This window comes from Caretta caretta, chromosome 11 (genome assembly GCF_965140235.1).
Source record: "Caretta caretta isolate rCarCar2 chromosome 11, rCarCar1.hap1, whole genome shotgun sequence".
NCBI lineage: Eukaryota > Metazoa > Chordata > Testudines > Cheloniidae > Caretta > Caretta caretta.
Window position 1 is genome coordinate 3,200,743 of NC_134216.1, and position 25,273 is coordinate 3,226,015.

Genomic DNA, 25,273 nt, shown 5'->3' on the forward strand with positions numbered 1-25,273 from the left:
AAAGCCCCAGAGGGAGCCTTCGTCTCATCCAGCCTCCTCCTCCTCCCTCCGTCTCTGCCCATCCCAGGTGCTGGATTTTGGGTGGCCCGACCTGCACACGCCTGCCCTGGAGAAGATCTGCAGCGTCTGCAAGGCCATGGACACGTGGCTGAGCGCCGAGCCCCACAACGTGGTCGTCCTCCACAACAAGGTGAGCGAGAGCGCCCCCCGGGGGGGCAGGGCCTGTTCGCCAGTGGCCTGGGCCGAGCGGCCCCGCTCGCGGTGGGGAGAGAAAAGCAGGGGGGTGCTGTCTCAGGGGGCAGGGCACAGGGACACAGGGGAGGGGGAGTAGGGCTTGCGGGGAGACGGGGAGCAGCTTGGAACACTTCCCGGAGGGGCTGAACGAGGGACAAGGGGTGAGATGGGGCGCAGGGGCAGGTCTGTGGCCCGGTGACATCTCGGACTCAAAGGAAAGAGCGCTGCGGCCAGCCCTGTGCCCCCCTGGCAAGCCCCACCCGGCCTTCAGTGCCAGCAGTGACCGTGTCACCCCCGGCGGCTTTCCCAGCTCCAGCACCGGGCGCTCTCCCAGCCGGCAGCCGGGCTGAATGGAGCCCGGCCCTACACGGGGCTGGTAACTAGCCCATCTGTGCTTTACTGAGAGGGTGGGGAAGACCCCGAGGAGCAGGTGTTTGTAGATGCTCCCTTAAGAGCTCTCAGCGACCCCTGGGACCTATGTCTGAGTCAGTGCCCAGTGCGACGAGCTAGAAACTCCTGGGTTCGTTGGGTCCTTGGGGTCAGACCGTGCCATGGTCACCTCCTGTGTCATATCCTACCCCACCCCCTTGTGCAGCCTGGAGTGTGCTGGCTGCCTTTGAGCCACCCCAGAGGTGGCTGCAGTTCAGCGGTCCTGGCAAGGTGCTTTGGGAGGAGAGAGGTACAGACGAGATCCTACAGACAGGGAAATTTAACCCACAACTTTCTACTCACCACTGAAATGCAGCCACCTCTGGCTCCCAGCTGTTCCTCCTGCCTCTGGCGCAGCTTGTCAACTCAGCTGTCCCGCAGGGAGGGGGCCCAGCCGCACCATGTGACCGAGCAATCTGGGGGAGGCGTGCGACCCTGCATGCCCGCCCCCCCACTCGTCACCTCTGGCCTGGTAGATAGGGGAGTGAGGGGACATGCACACAGTCAGGCATGACAACACACTCCGTGTGCGTGATACATAATTAGAAACACAATAGCTTCCAAATCCAGACACAGCAGTTCCCTTCTGTTAAAAGCTTCTGTAGGGGGTTATTCATCTGGCTGGCCAAATACAAGATCCCAGTACGGATGTCTCGGATTCCTCTCGCACCTCCCTTCCCTAGCGGATCGCTCTGGGCGGTGCAGGCTGGAAATATTGTGAACATTTTGCTGGCTGCTGCAATGCAGCCACCTCTGGGGTGGAACGTGGCGGCGGGTTACCAGCGCCCAGCAATGCAGCGCGGCACTCGGGGCCCGGTCTAAAGCCTGTTGAAGTCAAGGGGAGGACCCTGCCGCTGGCTGGCGGACTCTGGGATGTCTCTGGTTGCCCCCTGGGGTGCCCAACGCCCTCTTTGTTCTGGTCTTTTGCAGGGAAACCGAGGCCGGATGGGAGTCGTGGTTGCTGCCTACATGCACTACAGCAACATTTCAGCCAGGTGAGAGGAGCCTGGCGTGCGTGGGTGTGGGGCACCTGGAGCAGCACCCCCGGCGTCTCCTCTGGACCCTCTTCCCACAGCCTAAGTGCCCCCCAGGAGATAACCAGCCCGGGGACCCGCCTTTCAGAGCCCGGTTCAGGAGGACGCTGCTTCTCTTCAGCGTCCTCCCGCTTCCCAGCCGCGGTAATGGTGCCTTTGGCCCAGCCCCCCATTCTGGGCTGGGCTCTGGGCCCTGGTGCCCACCCCTTCTTCTGCCTGGGGGGACCATTGGCAGCTTCTCGGCTCCTGGCATCTCCCTGGCCCGGCTCAAGGGGGACCATCCGCCCGAACCAGCCACCTGGGAGGGCAGCAGGCGGGGCAGACACAGAGGGAGGAGAAGAAGAGACCACCTCCTGGGGGGCAGGGACGTGGGGGCCTGCAAATGAGATATGGGGCCCTTTGCCTCCAGGCTAGCACTTCAAACCCAGCCCGGTCAGCTGCTGGGTGAGAGGAGAACAGGGTCCCTCACCCACAGCTGTCCCCAGCGCCCTGGGTTGGCAGCAGGGAAAGGTGGCCAAGGACTGACAGGACCAGGGCGGCTCCTCTGTTGGGGGCAGAATGTGGGGGGTCGGGGGATGCCCCTGCCCCTATGCTAGAGGACTGCAGCCTGCAGGGTTCCTGGGGCCGGGCATCGTGGACTGGGTCTCCGCCCGCCCGGCTCAGGCTGCAGTGGGAATTTCAGGTCTGTGTCCATCCAGCCGGCTCCGGTTTGTGTCTGTAAATCCGGGGGGCGAGTGGGAGCCGCCTCCCTGAGCTGGGGTATCCGGTGCAGCCCTGTGGAGACAGCGTCCGGGACCCAGGCAGCGTGTGTTGGGGGCGAGCTCTGGAGTGTGGGGCTGACTGGGAGGGGGAGAGGCGAACTGGGCAAACATCCTCCTCCCGCCCCACAATGCTGCCGGGGCACCTCAGCCCTGACCCACAGCACCCCCTGCTCGTCCGGGCCTGGGGTGCCCCTCAGTCCCGACCTGCCCTGGCGTCTCCCCCAGCTCTGCTGGGGCCTCTCAATCCTGACCCACAGCCCCCTGCTACTCCAGTCCTGGTTTCCCCTCCTCCACAGCTCTGCCAGGGCCCCTCAGTGCCAACCCGCAGCCCCCTGCTACCCCAGCCCTGGGCTCCCCCCAACAGTTCTGCCGATGCCCCTCACTCCCGACCCCGCAGCCCCCTGCTAGCCCAGGGCTCTCCACCCCTGGCCCCCAAACAAGCCCCGAGGGACGTTTCCCCGGGTCAGATAAAACCCGAAAGGCCTCGAAATAGCCCCAGTGAGCTCTCCGGCACCTCCTGTTTATAAACGTGTCGGGCGGAGACCGAGCCCCCTTGCCACGCCCTCCCGCGCACTGGGCCTTATTGCCGCCCGCCTTGCGTGCAGCCCGGAGCCCACCCCACCCCTCTGACCGCGTGCACCTTCCCCCCGCAGCGCGGACCAAGCCCTCGACAGGTTTGCCATGAAGAGGTTCTACGAGGACAAGGTGCTGCCGGTCGGGCAGCCGTCGCAGAAGAGGTCAGTCCTGCGGCGCCTCCCTCCCTGGCGGCCCGAGCTGTGAGCACTGGCCCGGGCCCCTCCTGTGGTGATGGAATTAAAGGTGGTGACTGAGCCGGTGTTTGATCGGGCATGTGGTGCCCGGACATGGTGTGCGCGGGGCATGGATTCAGGTGGGAAAAGATGCCCCTTGGTGGCAGGACTTGGTGTGCCTGGTGTGTGGTGCATCAAATTGGGAGGGGGAGAGGCCCTCCAGCAGAGGTAGCTGGGTAAACTCTGGCCCCCCTATGCAGGTTAGAGGGCTGGAAAGCAGGAGCAGGATGCCTGGCCTAGATCCAGAAACTGGGTCCCTTCTGGCTCTGAATCTGATCCAGACCCAGATCATAGGCGTGGGTTTGGACGCAGGGGCTTGATGCATGGCGGGTTGGGTTTGAGATTCTGGGTCGGCTCTGTCCTTGCTTTAAAGGAAAATATCAAGACCCCAACCGAGAGCGAGGAGCTGAGGCAGTGTGTGTGGGGGGCTGGCCCTTTGTACCCTGGCTCCTGCACTCAGCCAGGATCTCAGGGTGGGGCTTTGCGTTCCCACAGCCGCGGTGCCCAGGGGAAACTCTCCTGACACGGGCTTGGGGACGAGCCTCCTGCGGACCAGCCTGGCCTGCCAAGCACCCTCTGCGTGCCCCTTGCTCTGCCAGAAGCCTTGGCAGATTAACGGTGCTGAGCCGAGTTCTGGATTTGTTCAGCTGACTCCCCAACCCAGAGGAACCTGGGAGAATGAATGCCCCACCTGCGGGCAAGTCTACAGCCCCTACAGGGACAGACACACAGACAACAGGCGGCTGCAGGGCAATGTGCGAGCAGCCAGCCCAGGACCCGTCCGGGCTGTTGGGAACTGAAGGTGCCTCCCAGGGAAGGGGATTTGCCTTGCACTGCAAATCAAGCTTTTTCGCTGAGCTTTGATGCCCACGGCTCTCAGTGACCTGCACCAGGCCGACAGATGCACCAGGCCGGGCTCAACAGGCTGCAACCCGGCATCCACTTAGCAGGGTAAACGCAGTAAAATGCTTCCTTTCTCCAAGCAGCATTTGTGCCACCTGTAATTGCCCAGCTCTGGGTATGGGGCATGTGCGTGTCTCAAGTTATCTGCAGGGCACTATCCATATAAAGGCACACAGGGGCTGGGTCAGATCCCGGACATCGGTGCAGTTCGAGTGACCTCCCTTGCGCTGGGTCTGTTTGCATCAGCTCGGGATCGGGCCCCATCTACCAAGTGGGTGTTGGGCTCTGTCAGTGGCTGCTGCTGGTCGCGGGTTTTCTGGGCAGCGCCCTGTCAGGTCGGCCCATGGCATTGTTCCTGCCAACATCTGGCCGGCGCGATCGGGGACTCGGTAATGGCCCCGTAACTTCCACTTCCCGTGCGTGTCACGGGTGCTTCAATAGAGGAGCAGGCTGCCCATCAGATTACACGGGCCCAGCTGCTGGTTACAGCCACAGGGCCAGCTCTGCCACCCGCCCCGCGTACTCCTTGCTTCTCCCTTGAACCAAGTAGGGACCAGGCACTGCCTGGTTGTCTCGGACAGGGCATGGCGCCAGCTGCTTCAGAGCATGGGGTGCGACACCCCCTAGTGGACAATTATGGGACAACCCATGAGGGAATTGCCCTTCGAACTGCCCTCTTGGGTGCACCCTGGCCCATGCTGACACAGAAGCCTGGGCCAAGTGGCACTGCCCTCTCCTGTCCTGAAAGGGACCTGGCTGGTATCGAAGTGACAAGAGCCCTCTTGGCATATGGGGTGCAGGTCAGATGAATGGGGCAGTGCTCCACCCGGGCCCCCCTGTTGCGGGGAAGGAGCCTGCAGAACTCCCAGGTATCAAGCGTGCGTTCCCCTCTGCTCCACTAGGGGGCACTAGAGGCCTCCCGCCGTCCATGCCGCTGTCCCAGTTTATCCCTTCCGGGCGCTGGAGCTGCTGAATGGCAGCCGGGGGGGAGATTTTCCTGGTGCTGCAGGGGGATCCGTAGAGATTTCGAGCCCGCCTCCTCTCCCATCGCTGCCTCTGCCTCCAGCTCTGCTCCCCTGGGCTTTCCCTCGCTCTCATGCCCCCGCACCCTGGCCTGGAAACCAGGGCAGCCCACGGGCAGGTGTGAACACGGCTCGGAATCCAGATCGCTCTGGCTGGTGGGAGAAATCCAACCCCAGCTCAACACCTTGGGATCCGCGCAGGGCAAACGCCAGTGCCTGGGGGCCCAGAACACCCAGCGGCTCACTGGGGCCGGGGGTTTGATTTAGGAGCGGTTTGGGTGGAGGGCCCACGTCCTCAGAGGGATAAGGTGAAAACAACAAGAGTCTGGTGCCTACATCTTTGAGCATCTGGGCTGAGATCTTCTGTGGGGGAAGCTTACCTTGCAGTTTGAAAGCTTGTGGGTTTCACTGTTTTCTCTCTCTCTCTATTTCTGCATGCCCATCCTGGCACTCTTAGTTGAGCCTTCTAAGGTAGATCAGTTCTTCCCCAGTTTGGATTACTGTGTCAGTCATTTGCTGGCCCCACTCCCGGAACCACTGTTAGAACAGGACCTCGTTAGGTTTATCACATCTCTTGGGACTTCTGAGCCAAACGCATGTGCGTATCTAGTGTGAGCTCTGTGTGAGGAAAGGAGTTCTGCTCAGCGAGCTTACCTGGGCCCAATAACATACCCCAGCAAGCCTGCACCGTCTCCCAGGTTAGCTGGTCTGTGCGTACACAGATCAACCACAGCAGGTGATGCTGACGTGGCAAGTCAAGTTTGGATCCTATTGGAGGCCTGGAGGAGATGATCCACTCAGTGGACTAAGGCCCAGCTTTGAACAGCTAACGGTCTCGAAGGAGTTCTCTTTTGGCCAGTCAGACATTCCAGATCAGGCTGTTCCACTTTGGAGAATTCAGTGGGGACGCATGGTCCCACCAGCCAACAGCCTTGTGCTTTGTCAGTGTTGGGTAGGTCATGAGGGCCAGGTGGACTGGGGGTGACCAGAACCGCACACAGCATTCGAGGTGGTGATGTACCATGGATTTAGACAGAAGATATCATCATGCCACTATCTTATTATGAGAGGGGTAGCCGTGTTAGTCTGTATCCACAAAAACGACGAGGAGTCCAGTGGCACCTTAAAGACTAACAGGTTTATTTGGGCATAAGCTTTCGGGGGTAAAAGCCCCACTTCTTCAGATGCATGGAGTGAAAATTACAGTGCATATTCGTAAATGATCTGGAGAAAGGGGTAAATAGTGAAGTGGCAAAGTTTGCAGATGATACAAAACTACTTAAGATAGTTAAGTCCAAAGCTGACTGTGAAGAGTTACAAAGGGAATCTCACAACACTGCATGAGTGGGCAAGAAAATGGCAGATGAAATTCAGTGATGATAAATGTAAAGTAATGAATACTGGGAAAACATAATCCCAGCGATACATACAAAATGATGGGGTCTAAATTGGCTGAAAGATCTTGGAGCCATTGTGGATGATTCTCTGAAAACATCCACTCAATCTGCAGCGACAGTCAAAAACGTGAACAGAATGTCAGGAACCATCAGGAATGGGATAGATAATAAGATAGATGCAGGCATACAGTCAAGTTCTAGGCTGGGGCCGATACCAAGGATCAGAGTCCGAGTCAGGTTACAGGGTCCGGGTCAGGAGGCGAGGTCCAAATCAAGGTGAGATCAAAGCCAGGAGTTCAAGAACAGGGAGTAGGAATGATGGTGACAGCTACAGGAGAGGCGCGCTGTTGTCTGGAAGCTTCCTGGAATGCTCCCTGGGTTTATTTATATAGGGGAGGAAGCCAATCAGGAGCCATGAGGCTGCTGCCTGTCAGACCCCTTGAGGTGGGACTTCCTCTGGTCTGTGTCCTCTGGGTTGTGGGTAGTGTAACATGAGCTGGTTATAGCTTCCCCTTGGCTGGAAGCATGGCGATGCCTGCCGCTTGGCAGCTTTGAAGGCCCAGGTTTGAGACCCCTTGGGCCTTCTAGCCAGTCCTGAAACCCTCCTCCCTGGCTGTGAAGTTTCTGGCCACCCTGTTTCTGCTCAGTCGGTGCCTTTGAGTCTCAGATGAGCCTGGATCCCATGGTGTCAGCTGCCAGGGTGTCTCCTTTGGAGCAAAGGATTCTGGGGCACATTGGAACAGCTTCCAGTGCAGGCAACTGAGCCGAAGGGTCGGTTTACAGGCGGAAAGGGCTACTGAGCGGGGTATCCGGGTGGAAGGAAAGAAGCAGAGGGAATAGGGGGCAGGTGCCCAGCCCCCTTCTGCAGTGGGGAGACCAAAGCAGCTTGAACAGGCCTGCACAGACACCACTAACCTCCCAAACCCACGCTGGTTTCCGCCCCAGGTATGTCCATTACTTCAGCGGCCTGCTGTCTGGCACCATCAAAATGAACAACAAGCCCTTGTTCCTGCACCATGTTATCATGCACGGGATCCCCAACTTCGAGTCCAAAGGCGGTAAGTGTCCCCCCGGCTCCGGCACGGGAGGGCTGTTGGCTGCCCCCCAGCGTGACTCTACTTTCCAGGGGCACAGAACCTGCATGAGGGGTAGGGGGCATGGGGTGGGTAGGGTATATGCAAGCGAGACCGGAGGCTGCGTGGGCTCCAGGGTGCCAGGGGCTGCCGTGTGTAGCTTCCTGCCGGTCACTATCAATGCCTTGTTGACAGGATGAGTTTGGGCCTCAGCCGTCTCTCCCCTCGCTAGGCAGGGTGACCGCTTTTCAAAAGGCTAAAGCGGGACGGGACGCATGCAGGAGCCTCACCCCTGCCCCTCCTTTCCCCCCAAAGGCTCTGCCCCCTGGCCAGGCCAGAAACTGGAGCCGGGCCATGGTAAGCGCTGCCCAAGAAGCCCAGGCCTCTGCGGGGAGCCCCGACGTCTCCTCCTGCCCTGGTGGGCATCTGGGTTGCCCGAGAGCAGCCCCGGCCTGTGTCCTGGCCCCCTGGGGCACGCCACCCAGAGCAGGTGGAGGGAAGGGCAATCACCCTGTCGCTAGCCACTGTGCAGCTCTGTGGTGGGAGCCCTAGTGTAGACAGAGCATCTTTGCCAACGGCTCATGGCCATTTCCAATGGATTCCAGAATGGAGCTGCAGTTGGGCTTATTGTGGGAACTCAGCGGTGGCCCTAACTCCGGGGGATTGCTGGCACCCCGACACACAGCCGTTAAGCAGGGGGGTTGCCATCCTCCAGTCACCAGCCCGGAAGCTGCATGGACTCCCCTCTGTTGTCATCAGCAGGGCCTGGCTCACCCCTGGCTGGTGCACTGAGTTCTCTCCAGTGCTAGTTGTTAAGGACTCTGGACCCCAAGGGCTGTGATTGGGCCGGGGCAGCCTGCCATGTCTCACTGCGGTCTGTCAGTAGGAAGGGCGGACAACGTGTAGGGGCCTCTCTGCTCCCACCTCCACGTCTCTGGGCCGTCTGTTGTCCAGGCCTGGGGAAGGTGCTGCGAGAAGCAGGCAGGCTAGGGAAAGGTCCCCAGCACCCTGTCCCACTCCACCTGGCTGGGCTGTTTGTTTTCCTTCCTGGTGACTAATCCCCTTGGCTAATGAATGCTCCTTCTCTCCATTTCTGATCGGTGTCTTCTAGGTTGCCGGCCCTTCCTGAAGATCTACCAGGCCATGCAGCCAGTGTACACATCTGGGATCTAGTAAATATCAGCTCTCTCTTGGGTTCCTCTCTCTGCCTAGAGGCCCTTACTTCCAGTCCCTGTGACTGTCTCCTGCCCGAGAGATGGTCCCGGTGACCCAATGGGCCTTCTGCATCTCCGACGAGCTCGGGTGTTGGTGTGAAACATGGCTGGGTCCTGTAAGGGAAGGGGAGAGCTTGGGGTTGAAACAAGCTGCACTTTGCGCTTATGGTTAATGTTGGCTGGGGTGGGGGGAGATTTTTCTAGGGGTCCCAAATCCGCCATTGTCCCCCCGAGCCCCGCTGCAGACACATGCTGTGTAGACTCGCCCCTGACACGCGCCTGACTTGCTCCGAAGAATCCCGGCGGCATGGGCGGATCAGCGCATCTGACCTAAAAACTACCCTCCCCTTCCGGTGTGCTTGGAGACGCCCTTCAGTTCTCCACGTGCCCAGTCCCCAGGGACTGCCACTGCCTGGGCTCTGCTGGAGGAGTCCCGCCGATCTTTTTGTGATGCCTTTTCTGCACAGGCCTTTCCGTAGCCCTCTTCCTCGCCCACCCTCCCTGGTGCAGGGATGCAGCCATCAGCCAGTGCACCCGGACCTTTGAGCAGCTCAGCAGCCGTCTGGCTGGGAGGGCGGGGGACCCTTACTTCCTTAGCAGGAATGGAGCTCTTACTCTGCTTCCCAGAGAGCAGGGGCACATGCTTTCTCCTCCGGCCGGGAGAGCTGCACTCCAGCTTGTCCTTTGACATATCACCTCGTGGGAAGTTTCCTGGCTGGCTCCAGAGCCCAGGTGACGGGCAGCCCCTGTCTCAGGGCGTGCGAGCGAGGCGCAGTTGAATGGGAGACAGACGATGCGCTCAGGGGGAAGTTCTCTCCCACGCAGCCAAGCAGCGCAAGGCCCTGAGGGCTCAATGGGGGACTTTGATGGTGCCCAGCCTGCACGCTGGCGGATCCTGCCCTAAGGGAGAGAGGGGAAGCCCAGGACAGTGGTCGCAAGGACAGCTGCAGTGCTGGGACACGGGACAGTGGCTGGGAAGCAGGGATGTAGCATTGTTTGTGCTCATCGGGGATCCCAAAGCACTTTGTGCATCTCCCAACCACTTGGGCTGAGGAATGGGGCTGGGAGTGTCACGAACGGGCTCTCTCATGGCATCTCCCGCCCCGTATTTCGGGGCTTCCCCCGCCCAGGAAAGCAGATGTGGGCAGGAGTGGGTGGGGGGAAGCTCAAGCACAGAATGGCACCCACCAGCTACCTCCAGCCACTCAACGACACATCGAGGCTGGGGCAAAGGTTGGGGTCAGCTCCCAGACAGGCTTCCCCAGCCCCACCTTCCAACTCTCCCCGCACTGAGCTGTCTTGCCTGGCACCCGCCTGGCTCCGGTGCTGATGTGTGCAGTGGGGAGCAGACAGTTTGGCTTCCATGTGCTAATTTGAAGCTAGAGCCCTGGGCAGTGGGGTGGGGTGGGGTGTATGTGCCCTGGTGGACACACTGGGTATGTCTACACTGCACTCCAACCCCGGGCTCTGACTCAGGTTTGAACCCAAGCCCCCTTCCGTCCACACGCAGATCCGTCTGACTCAGGTCGGCAAGCACCGAGGACCTGGGTCTTAGGACCCTGCTAGGGGGGTGCGTCACGGTGTGAGTCCTGCTGCGACTTGGGTCCAGTCGCTGTCATTTTGCAGTGTGGACACAGCTCAAGCTGCAGACCTGAGTCAGAAAGCCTGTGTAGTGCGGTATGGACGCGTTAGCCCGGCTGTGAGACCTGGGGCCAGCAGTTGTAAATCCAGGTTTACAAGGCAGTGTGGACACTCACATGCAGGCATTGGAACCACCGAGTCCACAATTCCGAGTCCCCTAGGCGCGGGTTTGCAAAGCAGTGTAGACAAGGCCTCTGTGAACACCGTCACAGACAAGGGTGCGTGGAAAAACGCTTGTCTCTTTTCTTTTTCTTCCCTTGTCCCCTTGGCCTGTCTGACTGCACCCCTCTTCTCCCTAATATGTGACCTGCCCATACAGGACACGCCTGTTTCTAACCAGGCCTGATGCCATCTCTTCAATGAAATTTACTACAGGCCCACTCGTACCTTTCAGCTTTTAATAGCCCGTCTATGGGAAGCTGTTAATAAACCCCAAGTTTATCTCACCCGTGAAAGCTGAGCCCCAAGGCCAGCGAGTGACGAAACCACTTGGATTAACCCTCCTGGACCATTACATCCACTGGGCTGGGGGCGGGGAGGGCAAGTGAGGAAGTTGCTGGAGGTGGAAGTGACAGGCCCAGAGCCCCATAGACAGTTAGGGGCAGAGCTGTGGGGTGCTATGTACCCTGGGTCGTATCCTGCTCGAACCTCTAGACTAAGGAGTCGTCTGGTGTCCCAGTCGGGCACTGCTCCTGTATAAATGTTGATCGTTGGGTCCGGGCCCACTGGGAGAGACGGGGATGCAGTTTTGCTGCTTCTCTTTGGTTTTCCTGGGACGCTGTCGAATAGTTTAGACCCCAGCAGCGACCAACTGTATATTATAATCAGCTGTCAAACGTGCTCCAGACTCTAAAGATCGGCTTTAAAAAGGGCTGCAAAATGGCAAATCCAATAGGTAGTGTTTTTCGTAGGACCTATACAAAAACAACGGCTGTCAGTGACATGATACTTGTGAGCTCCCCCTACTGGCTGGGCTGACACGGTCAGCAAGGCTGGCGTGCCGATGGGGCACGTGAACAACCACAGCTGGGCTGATTTTACGCCCCGTTCCCAGCTCAGAACTGCAGGGATTCCCCTGGGACTGTGGGAGCTGAGTGACTAGCTCAGAGAAATTCCTGCTGGCCCGAGCCGGCTGCGCTAGGAGCTGCTACTCTCAGCCCCCACTGTGAGCGTCCGGGTGAACAAGGCCCCGCCTCACTGGCCCCCCAGGCAAGTCCTCCCCCAGGCTCCAAACCGGCATTGGGGTTGCCATGGCTTTTTCTCCACCGTCCCCTTTTGTTTTGGAAATTTCTCTGCCCCTCCTGGGTCCGTGGGGGCATCTCCAGGTTCAAAGCCTGGCAGCTGGGCTGCACCTGATGGGGGGTGGGGGGGGTAGCAGGGAGCACACTGTGGGGTGCCATGGGGGGCCTGGGGTCTGTTCCTGTCTCTGCCGTTAACCTGCAGCGTGACCTTCGGCAAATCATTTCCCCGCCTGCCTATTTCGCCCCTGAGCTCTTCGGGGCAGGGACTGGCCCTGTCTATCTGTACAGCACCGAGCGCAATAGGGCTCTGATCCCAGGTGGTGCCTCCAGGCGCTGCTGAACTGTATACAAAGACCGTGATGATTTTCCTGGCCTGGGGGGCAGCTGGAAACAGCAGAGGCTGCATGATGGAGCCTTTTCTCATGGCATTTCCAGCCAGGCCTCGGGCGAGCTGGGGAAAGCACCCGCCTCGCTAGGATTTCTCTCCTCGCCCACCCCCGGAGCTGCTTGAGATTGCCTGCCCCTTGGCTGATGGAGTCCTTGGGCTCTTGCATCCAGGCTGAGTTATTTCCCTCTCTCCGCAGCAACGTGCAAGGAGACAGCCAGACCAGCATCTGCATCACCATCGAGCCTGGACTGCTCCTGAAGGGAGATATCCTGGTAAGAGACTGAGAGCAGCCTGCCCTGAACCTCCCATCCAGTGAGGAGCTGGGCCCACTGGGGCTGCCGGGGGAGAAGAAACAGCCCCTGGGGGAAGGGAGAGGATAGTCCATAGGGGTAGGGAGACCCCAGCTCAAAAGCTGTGCAACACCGAGCCCTAGGGGGAGCTGCCAGCGCCTACCCCACTGTTCTGCAGGTGATGGGGAAGGGTTCCCAGCTTTGCATCTTGGTGCAACCGGGTGAACTGGTGCCTTGCAATGGCCACGTGCTCACATGGCATCAAAGCCACCTCCACGCTGCATGGCCCTTGGAAGTCACTGCAGGATCCGTCCGCTCTGCCCTGTTGCAGTCCAGCCAGTTACCCAGATAAGAGGAAGAAGAAAAGGAGTACTTGTGGCACCTTAGAGACTAACCAATTTATTTGAGCATGAGCTTTCGTGAGCTACAGCTCACTTCATCAGATGTATACTGTGGAAACTGCAGCAGACTTTATATACACACAGAGAATATGAAACAATACCTCCTCCCACCCCACTGTCCTGCTGGTAATAGCTTATCTAAAGTGATCAACAGGTGGGCCATTTCCAGCACAAATCCAGATAGGAGGGTGTGCGACAGCTGGGAAGAGAGGAGAGAAACCACTCCTGCTAGGCCAGCTAGATAAGGAGAGGCGGCGAGACTGAGACCCGGCATTGCCCAAGGCCCAAGAGGGCTGACACCTCTTCCCTTCTCCCGGACAGCTGAAATGTTACCACAAGAAGTTCCGCAGCCCGACCCGAGACGTCATTTTCCGGGTGCAGTTCCACACCTGCGCCATCCATGACCTCGGCATTGTCTTCGGAAAGGAGGACCTGGACGAAGCCTTTAAAGGTGATTGCGTCGTTCTTGCCAGGCGGGGAGAGGGATGTGGGACCCAGCCTGGATGGGGGAATCTTGTGCCGCTCATGGTTTGGGGGGTTTATTGATGAGTTACTGTGACGAAGTGGGACTGTTCTTAATGTTTCCTCTGAATAGTGTGGGGGTGCCTCAGTTTCCCCTATGCAGTTCTTAAATATCTAGGGGGTGGGATAAGGGGGTATGATCGTTGCAGAGCCCTAGAGGGCAGGTGTGTGCAGGGGTCTGGACACAGAGAATGGCCGACACCCTGTTTCCTGGCAAGTGATGGCCTGGGCCCTTTCCCCCTGCAAGGTGAGAGCTAAAGGGTTGGAGAACAAAGGAATCCGGTGACCTCCTGGCCCAGGAAAGGAACAAAGCCCAGAGGAGGAGGGACTGGAGAGCATTTCAGTTTGGGGCTGGCTGGAGACATGGAGTGAAGTGCAGACGTGGTTGTCTGGCTCACTGCCCCCCAAAATGGACCCAGCTGAGGGGTCCTGTTCTCTGCACCTGCAAGCTCTGTTTTAGACCATGTTCCTGTCGTCTACTAAACCTCTGTTTTACTGGCTGGCTGAGAGTCACGTCTGTCTGCGAAGTTGGGGTGCAGGACCCTCTGGCTTCCCCAGGAGCCCTGCCTGAGCGGACTGGCTGTGGGAAGTGCACGGAGGGGCAGAGGATGCTGAATGCTCCGAGGTCAGACCCAGGAAGGTGGAAGCTGAGTGAGCTGCGTGTCCTGAAGACAGGCTGCTCACAGAAAGGAGACTTCCCCAGAGTCCTGACTGGCTTCGCAGGGAGCATTTCCACAGCGTCGCCCGGGGGCTCCGTGACAACTGGTGGGAGAAGTGGGATCTACTGCACCCCGTGGATGGCGCTTCCTGCAGTAAGTGACTGGGGAGCAGTAAAACGAAGGGGGATTGATGGGGACCAGGCATGCTGAAGATTCAGAGAGAGACGGTTTCAGGGGGCGGTTAAACCCTGGGAGTGTGTGACCAGAGAGAAGGACTTTTGCAGTAACAGGGTCCCGCGGGGGATTGCAGCAAGCGGTCCCAGGGGCGGAGGAGTCTGCAGCTCGACCCTGGCAAAGAGGGGGTGATCTTGAGAAGGGCTGGCACACTAGGGGTTCTCCCTGGAAACCGTGGGGAGCTGAGAGCACACAGGCCTGTGAGTCCATGACAACTTGGGAAGAGCGGAGTGACGGCCTGTCACCATCTCCTTAAGAAGGACATTGTAACTCTGTGCGGAAAGAAAGGGTTGAGCATTGGAAAGTTCACCAAAGCACAGTTAATCGTGCAGCTGGAGGAGGATGACTGCCCTAAGGAGCAGATTCCTGACCCCAAATGGGGCTATAGCAGGATCTGAGAGCAGCTGGAGTAGTAGCCAGGCATCGCCAAGACTCCTGTCCCCGACCAGACGAGGGTCTTCACGATCGGGTTCCCCATCGGGGGATCGGAGACGGACGGGATTGGAGCTGAGTCCGAGAGAGCAAGAGGACTGTGAGAGACAGCGAGAGCCCGAGAAAGAGCTGCAGAAGCAGCAGCAGCATGAACTGGCGGTGGGGGAGCGGAGAGGCCTAGGGGACCCCCCAGGGGTGAGTGGGGATAGACCCCGGGGGGCCAGTTCCACAGGGAACCTCGAGACTAAATTGCTGCCCCTGGTTAAGGAGTGGGGGGATGTGGATGCCCACCTCACTGCCTTTGAGCAGGCTGGCGATTTGAACCAAGGGGACCCTGCGGAAAAGCCCCGGTGTCTAGCTCCCTTGCTGGGTCCCAAGGCCACAGACTCCGTCAGCCAGATGGGTGGGGAGGTGGACAGGCTCCCACTCCTGACCCCAACCTATATGTCTGTGTGGAGTTTCCTGGGGCCAGGCCCCTAGGACCTCCGGTGGGAGCGAAAGGTGATGGTCAATGGGGAGACATTCCTGGGGTGGTGAGATCCTGGGACAGAGAGAACTGGTGTCAGACCCTGGGTGGTGCAGCCTCAGAGGCTGAGGGGCTGAGTGAACTGGGTGAGGGTCCCAGGGACGAAGCCCCTCGCCCTGCCTATGGCCCAGATCCCTGTGCAGACCCAGGAGAGGTCGGGCTGGCTGGTCGTTGTGGTTCTCCAAGATACCAGCTGCGAGACCCTGTTGTGGGGTGACTGTGTCTCTTTGGGACAGGATCTAGGCCCTGCTCCGGTAACTGCCAAGGGTTTGAATTTGAATCCAGGGAACCAATCGGTGAAGAGAGTAAGAGCAGAATTTCTGGGAGGGGTGAATTGTTGCATAGAAAAGCCCTAGGGAAAGGAATCCTCATGGAGTCTTTGCAAGCAGTTTACTGCAACTGAAGGGTGTGAAAGTGATTTAATCAAGAAAGCTTCAGTTCCTAACAGCCAGAAATTTTCTGTTGTGAATGGATCCACTGACTGTCCTGTTGAAAGATCTAGTGTGGATAGCTTTGAGAAGGTCTCAGATGAAGTGAAAGTTGTTAAGAAAGTTAAACAGTCCTCTAACCTCTAACTGGGAATTGGTCCTGCTTTGAGCAGGGGGTTGGACTAGATGACCTTCTGGGGTCCCTTCCAACCCTGATATTCTATGATTCTATGATTCTAACCAAGTGGCTGTGTTTGGCCAGCTTGTTGGGGAGAAGACCCAATCCCAGTTTGACCCCCTGGGATTTTGGGGGTGGCCAAAGGGCATGGGCTGCAGAAACCTTCCCACATGCGGCCTGCGAGTGCTATCGACCACCCCCGACCTAAGGGACGGCGTGAAACTGGAAGGTGTAACTCCTACCAAGGAATTGGAGAGATGCTGGGGCATCCATGGGAACGTTGGTGGCTTCGAACTTCCCCAGGTCACTGGCTAAAGTGACCCTGCTCAGTTCGATCTCGAAGGGGGGAGAGATGTGACAAAGTGGGACTGTTCTTAATGTTTCCTCTGAATAGTGTGGGGGTGCCTCAGTTTCCCCTATGCAGTTCTTAAGTATCTAGGTGGTGGGATAAGGGTGTATGATCATCGCAGAGCACTAGAGGGCAGGTGTGTGCAGGGGTCTGGACACAGAGAATGGCCGACACCCTGTTTCCTGGCACGTGATGGCCTGGGCCCTTTCCCCCTGCAAGGTGAGAGCTAAAGGGTTGGAGAACAAAGGAATCCGGTGACCTTCTGGCCCGGGAAAGGGACAAAGCGCAGAGGAGGAGGGACTGGAGAGAGTTTCAGTTTGGGGCTGGCTGGGGACATGGAGTGAAGGGCAGACGTAGTTGTCTGGCTCACTGCCCCCCAAAATGGACCCATCTGAGGGGTCCCGTTCTCTGTACCTACAAGCTCTGTTTTAGACCATGTTCCTGTCGTCTACTAAACCTCTGTTTTACTGGCTTGCTGAGAGTCATGTCTGTCTGCGGAGTTGGGGTGCAGGACCCTCTGGCTTCCCCAGGAGCCCTGCCTGAGCGGACTGGCTGTGGGAAGTGCACGGAGGGGCAGAGGATGCTGAATGCTCCGAGGTCAGACCCAGAAAGGTGGAAGCCGGGTGAGCTGTGTGTCCTGAAGACAGGCTGCTCACAGAAAGGAGACTTCCCCAGACTTCCCCAGAGTCCTGACTGGCTTCGCAGGGAGCATTTCCACAGCATCGCCCGGGGACTCCGTGACAGTTACTTTGCCTGCGTGGTTTTCACATTTCTGCTCCACTGCGGTTCTGATAGAGCTCCTATGACTAGGGTGTCTGGGAACATAGATATATCAGCTCCGCACTGGGGGACTTTGGTGATTTTCAGAGGACTTGAAATATCAGAATCCCAATGTGCTCCCCAAACTGTCTCTGCTTCTCTCTCTGTAGCATATCTAGCTGTTATCCAGGTTCAATCCGCCCGGGGGACCTGGGGCGACGCCTTTCTCCACATTAAAAGTGCAATGGGATCTGTAATGACCTCTTTGGTTTTGCATCTTATCTAAGATGGTTGCACAGCACTTCCCAACACCATGGTGGCGCATTGATCCAATGCCAGCCCACTGGAAAGGGCATCACCAGCTCCACGTCCTCCAAATCTGGGCTGTCTTTGGCCTCTCTAGTCCCACCCCTCCTTATTTGTGAGATCCGATTAGCTCATTCATGGGCTGCCTGCCTACCTAGGCTCTTACGTGGCCCTTCTACCACCACGTCTCAGCACCGGAAGTTGGGAATGTCCCACCGATGCACATGGAGGTTCACGCCTGCTCCTGTCTAGGGCAGCTGTAAGGAATATCCGCCAAGCTCAGCTCATTGGGAAGTTGCTCTCGACATCTCGTCCAGCTACCAGTGGGTACTAGCCTGAGACGGGGGTTTTCTGCTTGATGCAAACCTGCCCGCTAGACCCGACTGGGAGTTTTCATACCTGCATCCTACCCTTCACGTCCGTGTGACCACAGTGAGCTGAACGTTGTCAATAAACACACAATGCCTGGAGAGTAGATGGTATTTTTCTTGCCTCCAGCAGCACTGTATATCCTAAGTGGTCCCCATTGATAATTCATTGGGTCAGTCAGTCTGTTCATCGATCCATAGGCTGCTGTTGGGTGAAGGTCCCTTTAGCTCTGCCCCGGTCATTCCTCTGAATCATCTCCTCTCAGTTCTGCTCGGGGTTCCTGCCACTCGTCCATCTACAGCTGGTTGGTCTACAGCCAAGAAAAATCAAAATTTTCTGACCACAAAACTTGCAGTTTTCTACAGCCACCCATCCATTCTGAGCCACTCGTCCACCATTATCAGCCGCTTTTAAGCCCTACTGGAGGACTCGTGCACAAAGCTGGTTGGAAATCTTTTATCGAAACAAATTTTTTGATTAAAAATAACTTTTTGGTGAAAGGGAAATTTTAGGGGAAAAAATTCCATTTTCGATGAAAACGAAAACGAAAAAAAAAGAAAAAGAATTCAGCGAGAAATTGAAACAAAATCAATTTTTTCCCTTTGTTGAAATTTTACGGAAGACAAAGAATCATTTCCTGACCGGCTCTCTGCTTGAACCTCTGCTGCTTCCCTCCATCCTCATCTCCAGGTCCCTGCCCTACCTCAGGGTGAAGGTCTCTTCTGCATTGCTCCTGTCCAGCCAGCCCTACCGTCCGCTCTCCTCCTCTGCAGATCACTGACCTGGGGGTGATCTCCCTCTGTAGCAGCTGCTCTGTCTCTCCGCCCACATCACTGCAGGGGAGAGACCTGGCATTGCTCCATCCCTATCAGCTGCTTTCATCCCCGGTGCAGGCTGAAGGTCTCTTCCTCGCTCCTCAGGCCGGATGGGTTTGCCTGCAATCTACACGTGTGGCCAGGGATGTCACCCTGCTCACCAAGTCGTCTTCCCCAAGCTGCACCATGGGGTTGAACTCGCTGGGGGTGGTTGCCCCCCTGGCATCTCTCATGGGTTCTTCAGCAGACTGATCCCACTGCCGGAGTCTTGCCTGGGTCACTCAAACCACTGTTCACTTGCCGGCTGGTCCGGTAACACGTGCTGTTACTCGGTCTTCTGCACCGTCAGAGCGCCGCGATACAAAGGCGTCCCCTAGCTCCAGCAGCTCGCCCTTGGACACAAGTCCGCTGGATTCAGCGAGTAATTTACAACCATGCCCCAGAGAGGCGGGGAGGTGAAACATGATGCTCCGGAAATACCCGAGGTGATGCACTTCACGCGGGGGCTGTGCCAGCAACTGTTGCCCTAAGCCCTGGAACAATATTAGTCACTCCAGCATGGACACTGTGACGTTTTTACAGCTTGCAAGGGCGGGCAGGGGATGGGTGTCAGACTCTAGACCATGATGAAGTACTTTTGATGGAGAGTGATGCTGAGGATGTATTTCTTAATGTAATGACCCTTTGGCCCTGGAGCAGGCTCCCCAGCTCAGGTTCCCCTGCGTAGATCTCTCACCTTCGCCTGTTTTAAGTCTCAAGAGTTGATTGAATTGGAGAGCGAAGGGAGGAAGCCACATATTGCAGCTGGTGGCCAAGGATCACTCGTTATTTCCATCAGAGGCGTGTCTTGGGCCTCCCCCAGTGGGAAGGACTCCCCATTACAGCAGCGACTGACAGTGGGGTGGAGAACGTTGCTCAGATGTTCTGATGTTGAGCACGGTGTGAAAGGCAGATGGGGCACCCCCTTGTTGAGTGGCGGGGGACACCTTTCTTGGGGGTGTGTTGGCGGCTTATGGGGTCCTCCATCTCTATGGAGTCAATGACTGGAGGGGGCTGCCATCCAAAGGCCGGTCTCTGTGAAATGGTGTCATGGGCCTTAGTCCATTTCCTAGCTGGGATTCAGCCGTGTCTCTAAATCGGCACTGATTGGCCCTTTGTGGTTGACCCCAGCAGGGAGGCTAAGAACAGAATGGCCATGGAGGTAGAACGCACGCTGGCAATTGTGGTTCAGTGGTGGTTGAACGCACACCGGTAGGGGACTGTGCTCCTGGCAGGACTGTGTCATCCCTGCTTTATAGGCATCAGACCCTAGGCGGCAGGGGATGGATCACTTGATGATTCCCTGTTCTGTTCATTCCCTCTGGGGCACCAGGCATTGGCCGCTGTCGGAAGACAGGATACTGGGCTAGACGGCCGTTCTTATGTTTTTATGTTTGATGAATGGGGGGCTCTGTCTCCACAGTTGGGAGTCTGACATTTTACCCAGGCTAAGCTCTCATGGTGGAAACAGCAAAGGGTTGCCCATGGCCTTGCCCGTCGGTGGGCCACTTCTGGACTCCCCTTGCCAAGGGCCGCTGGGGCTGTGGTGGGATCAGCGTTAAGGCTCTAGTTAGGTGCAGGAGATTCTCGTGATAAAGACCAAGGTCCCTGTTATTGCCCGACTGTCCTGAACACAGGTGCTTGTGTGTCGGTTTCCTTGGTGCTGGCTTTGGGGAGGTGACTTGGCTGCTGCTCCCGCGGGTTGGACACACACTGAGTTTCCTGTGTTCCGTTTCCATCCTAGACGACCGGTTTCCGGAGTATGGGAAGGTGGAGTTTGTGTTTTCGTACGGCCCGGAGAAGATCCAAGGTACGGCCGGTGGCCCTTCTGCATGGGGCATTGCAGCCCAAAGTTACTAATCCCTGAGCCCCTTCCTCCCCCTTCCCACCTCTTCCAGTGCCTGCCACCTCTGCTCCCGTCCCCTTCAGCCCCTGCTCTTCTCCTTGCATCATTCTCCCTGCCCCTGTGCCAGCACCCCACTGGTGCTGGGCAGCTCCTTGGTGGGTGAGTGTGGGCGAAGGGGCCCTGCTGCCAGGCGCTGAGCATGCCCCCTGTGTGGGGGCCAGTCTCGTACTGCTCAGTAATACAGCCTCGCTTGGAATGAGGCATCCCCATGGTGACCTGTCCGGGCAGGGGAGCAGCCCCCATCCCCTCCTCCACCTTCACGGAGGCCAGAGCCCATCTCTGGGCAGGACACACAGGGAGCTGCTGGTCCCGGAGCCTTTCCAGGAAGGGCTTGTAGGCCCCCTCCTTGGGGCCGGTAGGGGAACTGGGTCCCAGCCTCGCCCCTGGGTTCCAGCCCAGAGCCCTGTACTGCGCAGCTGGGCTGGACCTTTTCTCCCTATTGCAATTTTCCCTGGGAAACTTCCTACCTTGCCTCTTTATGACCCCTCTGGGTTTCCCAGTCTCTTCCCTGGCTAATCAGGGTCTCTCCCAGGACCCCTGCCTGAGAGCTTTCCTCCCTCTCTCCCTGCTCTTAGCCTCTTTTCCTGCTCTGGCTCCCCTCTGCCTTGTCAGGGCCCTGCAGTCTCTTACCTCCAGCTCTTTCTCCACTGGACCCTCTTGGAGCTTAAACCTGGCTCCTTTTACACAGGAATCATCTGGTTCATAGGTTCTTAGAGTCCAAGGCCAACGGACCATTGGGACCATCTCATCTGACCCCTCCTCCCCCCCCCCCCCCAGCCATAGAGGTGCCCCAAAACAATTCCTAGAGAAGGTCTTCTGGGAAAAAAAATCCAATCGGGATTGAAAAATTGTCAGTGATGGAGAACTGACCATGACCCTGGTAAATTGTTCCTTCCAAGGGCGAATTACTCCAACAGTTACGCCTCATTTCCAGTCTGAATTTGTCTAGCTTTGACTTCCAGCCACTGGATCGTGTTAGACCTTCGTCCGCTAGACTGAGGAGCCCCTTATCAAATGTTTGTTCCCTGCGTAGGTGCTTAAAGACTGTGATCAAGTCACCCCTTAACCGTCTCTTTGTTAAGCTACATAGACTGAGGTCTTTGAGTCTGTCATTATAAGGCAGGTTTTCTAATCCTTTAGTGGTACTCGTGTGGTTCTTCTTTGACCCCCCTCCAATTTATCAACATCCTCCTGGAACTGTGGGCACCAGAACTGGACCCAGGATTCCAGCAGCGGTCGCACTAATGCCCAATCCAGAGATGAAATAACTCGAGATCCCCCTGTTGATGCTGCCCAGAATCGCATTAGCTCTTTTGGCCCCGGCGTCACGTTGGGAGCTCATGTTGAGTTGATTACCCACCACGACCCCCAAATCTTGTTCAGAGTCACTTCTTCCCGCTCAAGAGTTCCCCATCCTGTGAGTATGGTCTCCATTCTTTGTTCCTAGATGAATATGTTTACATTTAGCTGTATTAAAACACATAGTGTTTGCTTGAGCCCAGTTTACTAAGCGATCCAGGTTGCTCTGGATCAGTGACCTGTCCTCTTCTTTATTTACCCCTCTCCCAACTGTTGCATCTTCTGCAAACTTTATCAGTGATGATTTCAGGTCATTGATAAAGATGGTAAATAGCGTAGGGCCAAGAACCAATCCCTGCAGACCTGACTAGAAACATACCTGTTAAAATGATGATTCCCTATTTACAGTTACATTTTGAGACCTATCAGTTAGCCAGTTTTTAATCCATGTAATGTGTCCCAAGTTAATTTTATATTATTCCAGTATTTTAATCAAAATGTTGCTCAGTACCAAATCAAATGGCTTACAGAAGTCTCTATATATTATGATATATACCTTTATCAACCAAATTTGTTATCTCATCAAATAAAGTTATCAAGTTAGTTTTCCATAAACCTATGTTGATTTGCATTGATTACATTACCCTCCTTTAGCTCATTGTTAATTGAGTCCCGTAGGAGCCGCTCCATTATCTTGCCAGGGATTGATGTCAGGCTAACAGGCTTATAATTACCTGGTCATCCCATTTACCCTTTTAAAAATTGGCACATTTGCTTTTTTCCAGTCTTCTGGAACTTCCCTAGTGTTCCAAGACTTACTGAAAGTCAACATGATGGTCCAGTGAACTCCTCAGCCAGCTCTTTTAAAACTCTTGGATGCAAGTTATCTGGACCTCTGATTTGAAAAGTCCAACTTTAGTAGTTCCTGTTCAGCATCCTCCAGAGATACTAATGGGAATAGAAAGAGTGTTATCATCACCATATGAAAGTGGGGCTCATCCTGTAATCAGGGTTGGTTTAGCCACAGGCGCTCTACCCCAAGAGAAAGCCACTCTGTTACAGTACCCCTCAGTCTGTGCATCTATATACATGACCTTCTGTCACTGTCCATCCCCATACATGTCCTTGTGTCTGTCTTGTTTGCGCCTTTCTGTCCATCCATATACACGCCCCTCTGTCTGGCCCCATACATCTCCCTCTGTCCGTCTGTCTGTTTGGTCAGGAAGAGCTTCCTGACAGTTAGATCTACTAGTTCACAGGATGCCCTGAGCAGGGAAGTGCTGGGAGTCCAGTGTCAGGCAGGATAACCCCTGGTGAATGACTGATTGGAACAGCCTGGCTTTGGCAGAGAGACAGAGTAGGTCCTGTGATGAGTCTTTCCCATCTCCAGAGGCTATGATTCCTTTCCTCTTCCTTTTGTCCTGCCTTTTCCCCCTCTCTCCTTTCACTTCCTGTCTCTTTCTAATAACCCAGCTTCTCCCATCTCTCCGCACGCCCCCAATCCTGCCCGGCCTGTTCCCGTCTCTCCCCTTGAAGTTCCAACACACCACACTCGTGTGTAGCTTCGGCCTCCTTTACTGACTCACCTCCGCTTGCCCCCAGGGATGGAACATCTGGAGAACGGCCCCAGTGTCTCCGTGGATTACAACACCTCGGACCCCCTCATCCGATGGGACTCCTACGACAACTTCAACGTCCGCCGAGAGGACAGCCTGGAGGGTACGTGGGCTGGTCCCCATGAGGCCCACAAACCTCTGGACACAGGTCATTGTTATAACATATTATTATATTGCTGTGGCCCCTGTGAGAGCCCCTGATGTGCCAGGCACCGTGCAGACAAGTCATAAAGAAGGCAGTCGCTTCCCCAGAGAGCTCCCGATCTTGGGGGTCAGACAGGTGGATGAGACAGACAAATGGTGGGCTGGGTGGAGGAGGTGGCGATAGGGCCCTCTGGTCTTCCAGCTACGTCTGTGTGCTCGGAAATAAGTGCGGGGAGCTATTTAGATTTATAAACAAGAGACACCTGTCTTGAGGCTGCGGCCGCCTCTGAGAGCGGATTAAAAATACAGTAGCTCAATATTATTGATGGGAGCGATGGAGCCAGGCCCATGGCGTATGCCGGTTACGCGGCAAGGCTAGGACCAAGCTATTCCCCACGTTGGCATGCTCAAGACCCAGCAGCCATCTGGGCCATCAGCCCTTGCAGCTCACAAGCTGGGGGTGAGGGGCGCTCTTGCAGGATTGTTTGGGGGGGCACATTCCAGAGGCAAAGGGTCCCTCCTTGAACCCCCTACCTCCTTTGTACAGAGGAAGTCTAGCATCAGCATCCCCTGCATGTGACCTGCGGAGAGAGGGGGTCTTGCAGGGAAGTTCAAACCTGAAGTTAACAGGCAAAAGGGGGTATAGGAATCCGAGTGTGTTATTTATGGAGCCCTCATCCCTGTTTAAGTTCTAACCCCCGCCTCACTGCCCGCAGGGCTCGGTCCTTCCAGCTCAGGGGCGGGCGCCTTGGCGGGGTAGCGCTGGGGGGAAGCTGGCATTGCAGCTGCCCATGCTGGAGCTGCTCGGTGGGATGGGACAGGCCTCCTGTCTCTAGGGCTGTGGATCCAGCCCCTCGCTACCAGTCTGGAGTTTGGAGAGGGCATCCTGGCCTTGCCAAGCCTGAGTGAATCCTGAGTGCTGGGTAGATTTTGCCTTCCCTGGGAGAGGGGCCAGGGGTCTCAGGCCAGAAGGGCTCAAAGTGCCCTGCGCTTGAGGCAGATACGGCTCAAGAGAGCCAGGGAGCGGGGCAGAGGGCAACACAACCCTTCTCTCTCGCTCCTTCCCTACCTGCCGTTCCTCGACAGCCCTGCTGGTACTGGCGGCTGGGACAGGTTGGGGCCCGTCACTTGCTCTGGGTTCCAGGCCGCCGAGAGGTGAGGCTTGCAGGGCGTGGACAGGCAGGGAGACAGGCAGGCAGCGAGTGGGTGCTGCATGGCGGAGAACCATCATCCCACCTGCCTCCCGTACCCAGGCCTGTCAGCTCCTCAGGGTCTCGGCAGCCGCTTCCGTGGCCTGCAGGCAGTGAGGGTGACGGGCGACCCTGGCCTGAGAGAGCTGGGATCGTTGTGGGTCTGAGTCGGGGGCTCAGATCAGCTGCCCAGAGTGCCGGGGTTCGTGCAGACCTCCCCGTTCTGCAGAGCTGGGCTGGGGATCTCACTGGAATAGCTTCGCTGGCTCCTGGCCAGAGCCCAGACACGCCAAGTTCCCAGAGAAACGAGACGCAGGGCCAGACGGATTGACTCCAGCAGAGGGTGATTATCAGAAACGGGAGCCCTGCTGGCGGGTGCAGGACTATCATAGAATCATAGAATATTAGGAGACCTCAGGGAGGTCATCTCCAAGACGCAGAAGAAGACTCGGTCCCTGCCCCAGGATCTTGTGACCCAAATGCACCATTAATATATGTGGGGAGGGGATGGCGGGGACCTGGGCCTGGGTGGCGGGCTGTTACTGCTTCAATGCTTTGTCTTCCCGACACGCACGTGGACCGCGGCTCGTGCTTGTTCTAGATCCCAGCAAGGCGGGCGATGGCATTTGGGATCTCGTCCCAGACAGGACACCGTCGCGGGTGCG

At 57.0% G+C, this 25,273-nt stretch overlaps 1 protein-coding gene across 12 annotated transcripts in view; it reads left to right on the forward strand.

The window, feature by feature from the left end:
* The window catches only part of TNS1 (tensin 1), a 288,617-nt gene that overhangs the window by 161,419 nt on the left and 101,925 nt on the right, over positions 1-25,273 (forward strand). For 10 of the 12 annotated variants that reach the window (XM_075117712.1, XM_075117713.1, XM_075117715.1 and 7 more), the window contains 9 exons: positions 68-190; positions 1,594-1,658; positions 3,112-3,195; positions 7,535-7,647; positions 8,774-8,834; positions 12,343-12,418; positions 13,159-13,288; positions 20,198-20,263; positions 23,261-23,422. In XM_075117712.1, the coding sequence (XP_074973813.1) occupies positions 68-190; positions 1,594-1,658; positions 3,112-3,195; positions 7,535-7,647; positions 8,774-8,834; positions 12,343-12,418; positions 13,159-13,288; positions 20,198-20,263; positions 23,261-23,422 (880 nt within the window). The remainder of the gene's footprint in view (positions 1-67; positions 191-1,593; positions 1,659-3,111; positions 3,196-7,534; positions 7,648-8,773; positions 8,835-12,342; positions 12,419-13,158; positions 13,289-20,197; positions 20,264-23,260; positions 23,423-25,273) is intronic. The other 2 variants (XM_075117714.1, XM_075117722.1) reach the window with 1 other exon arrangement.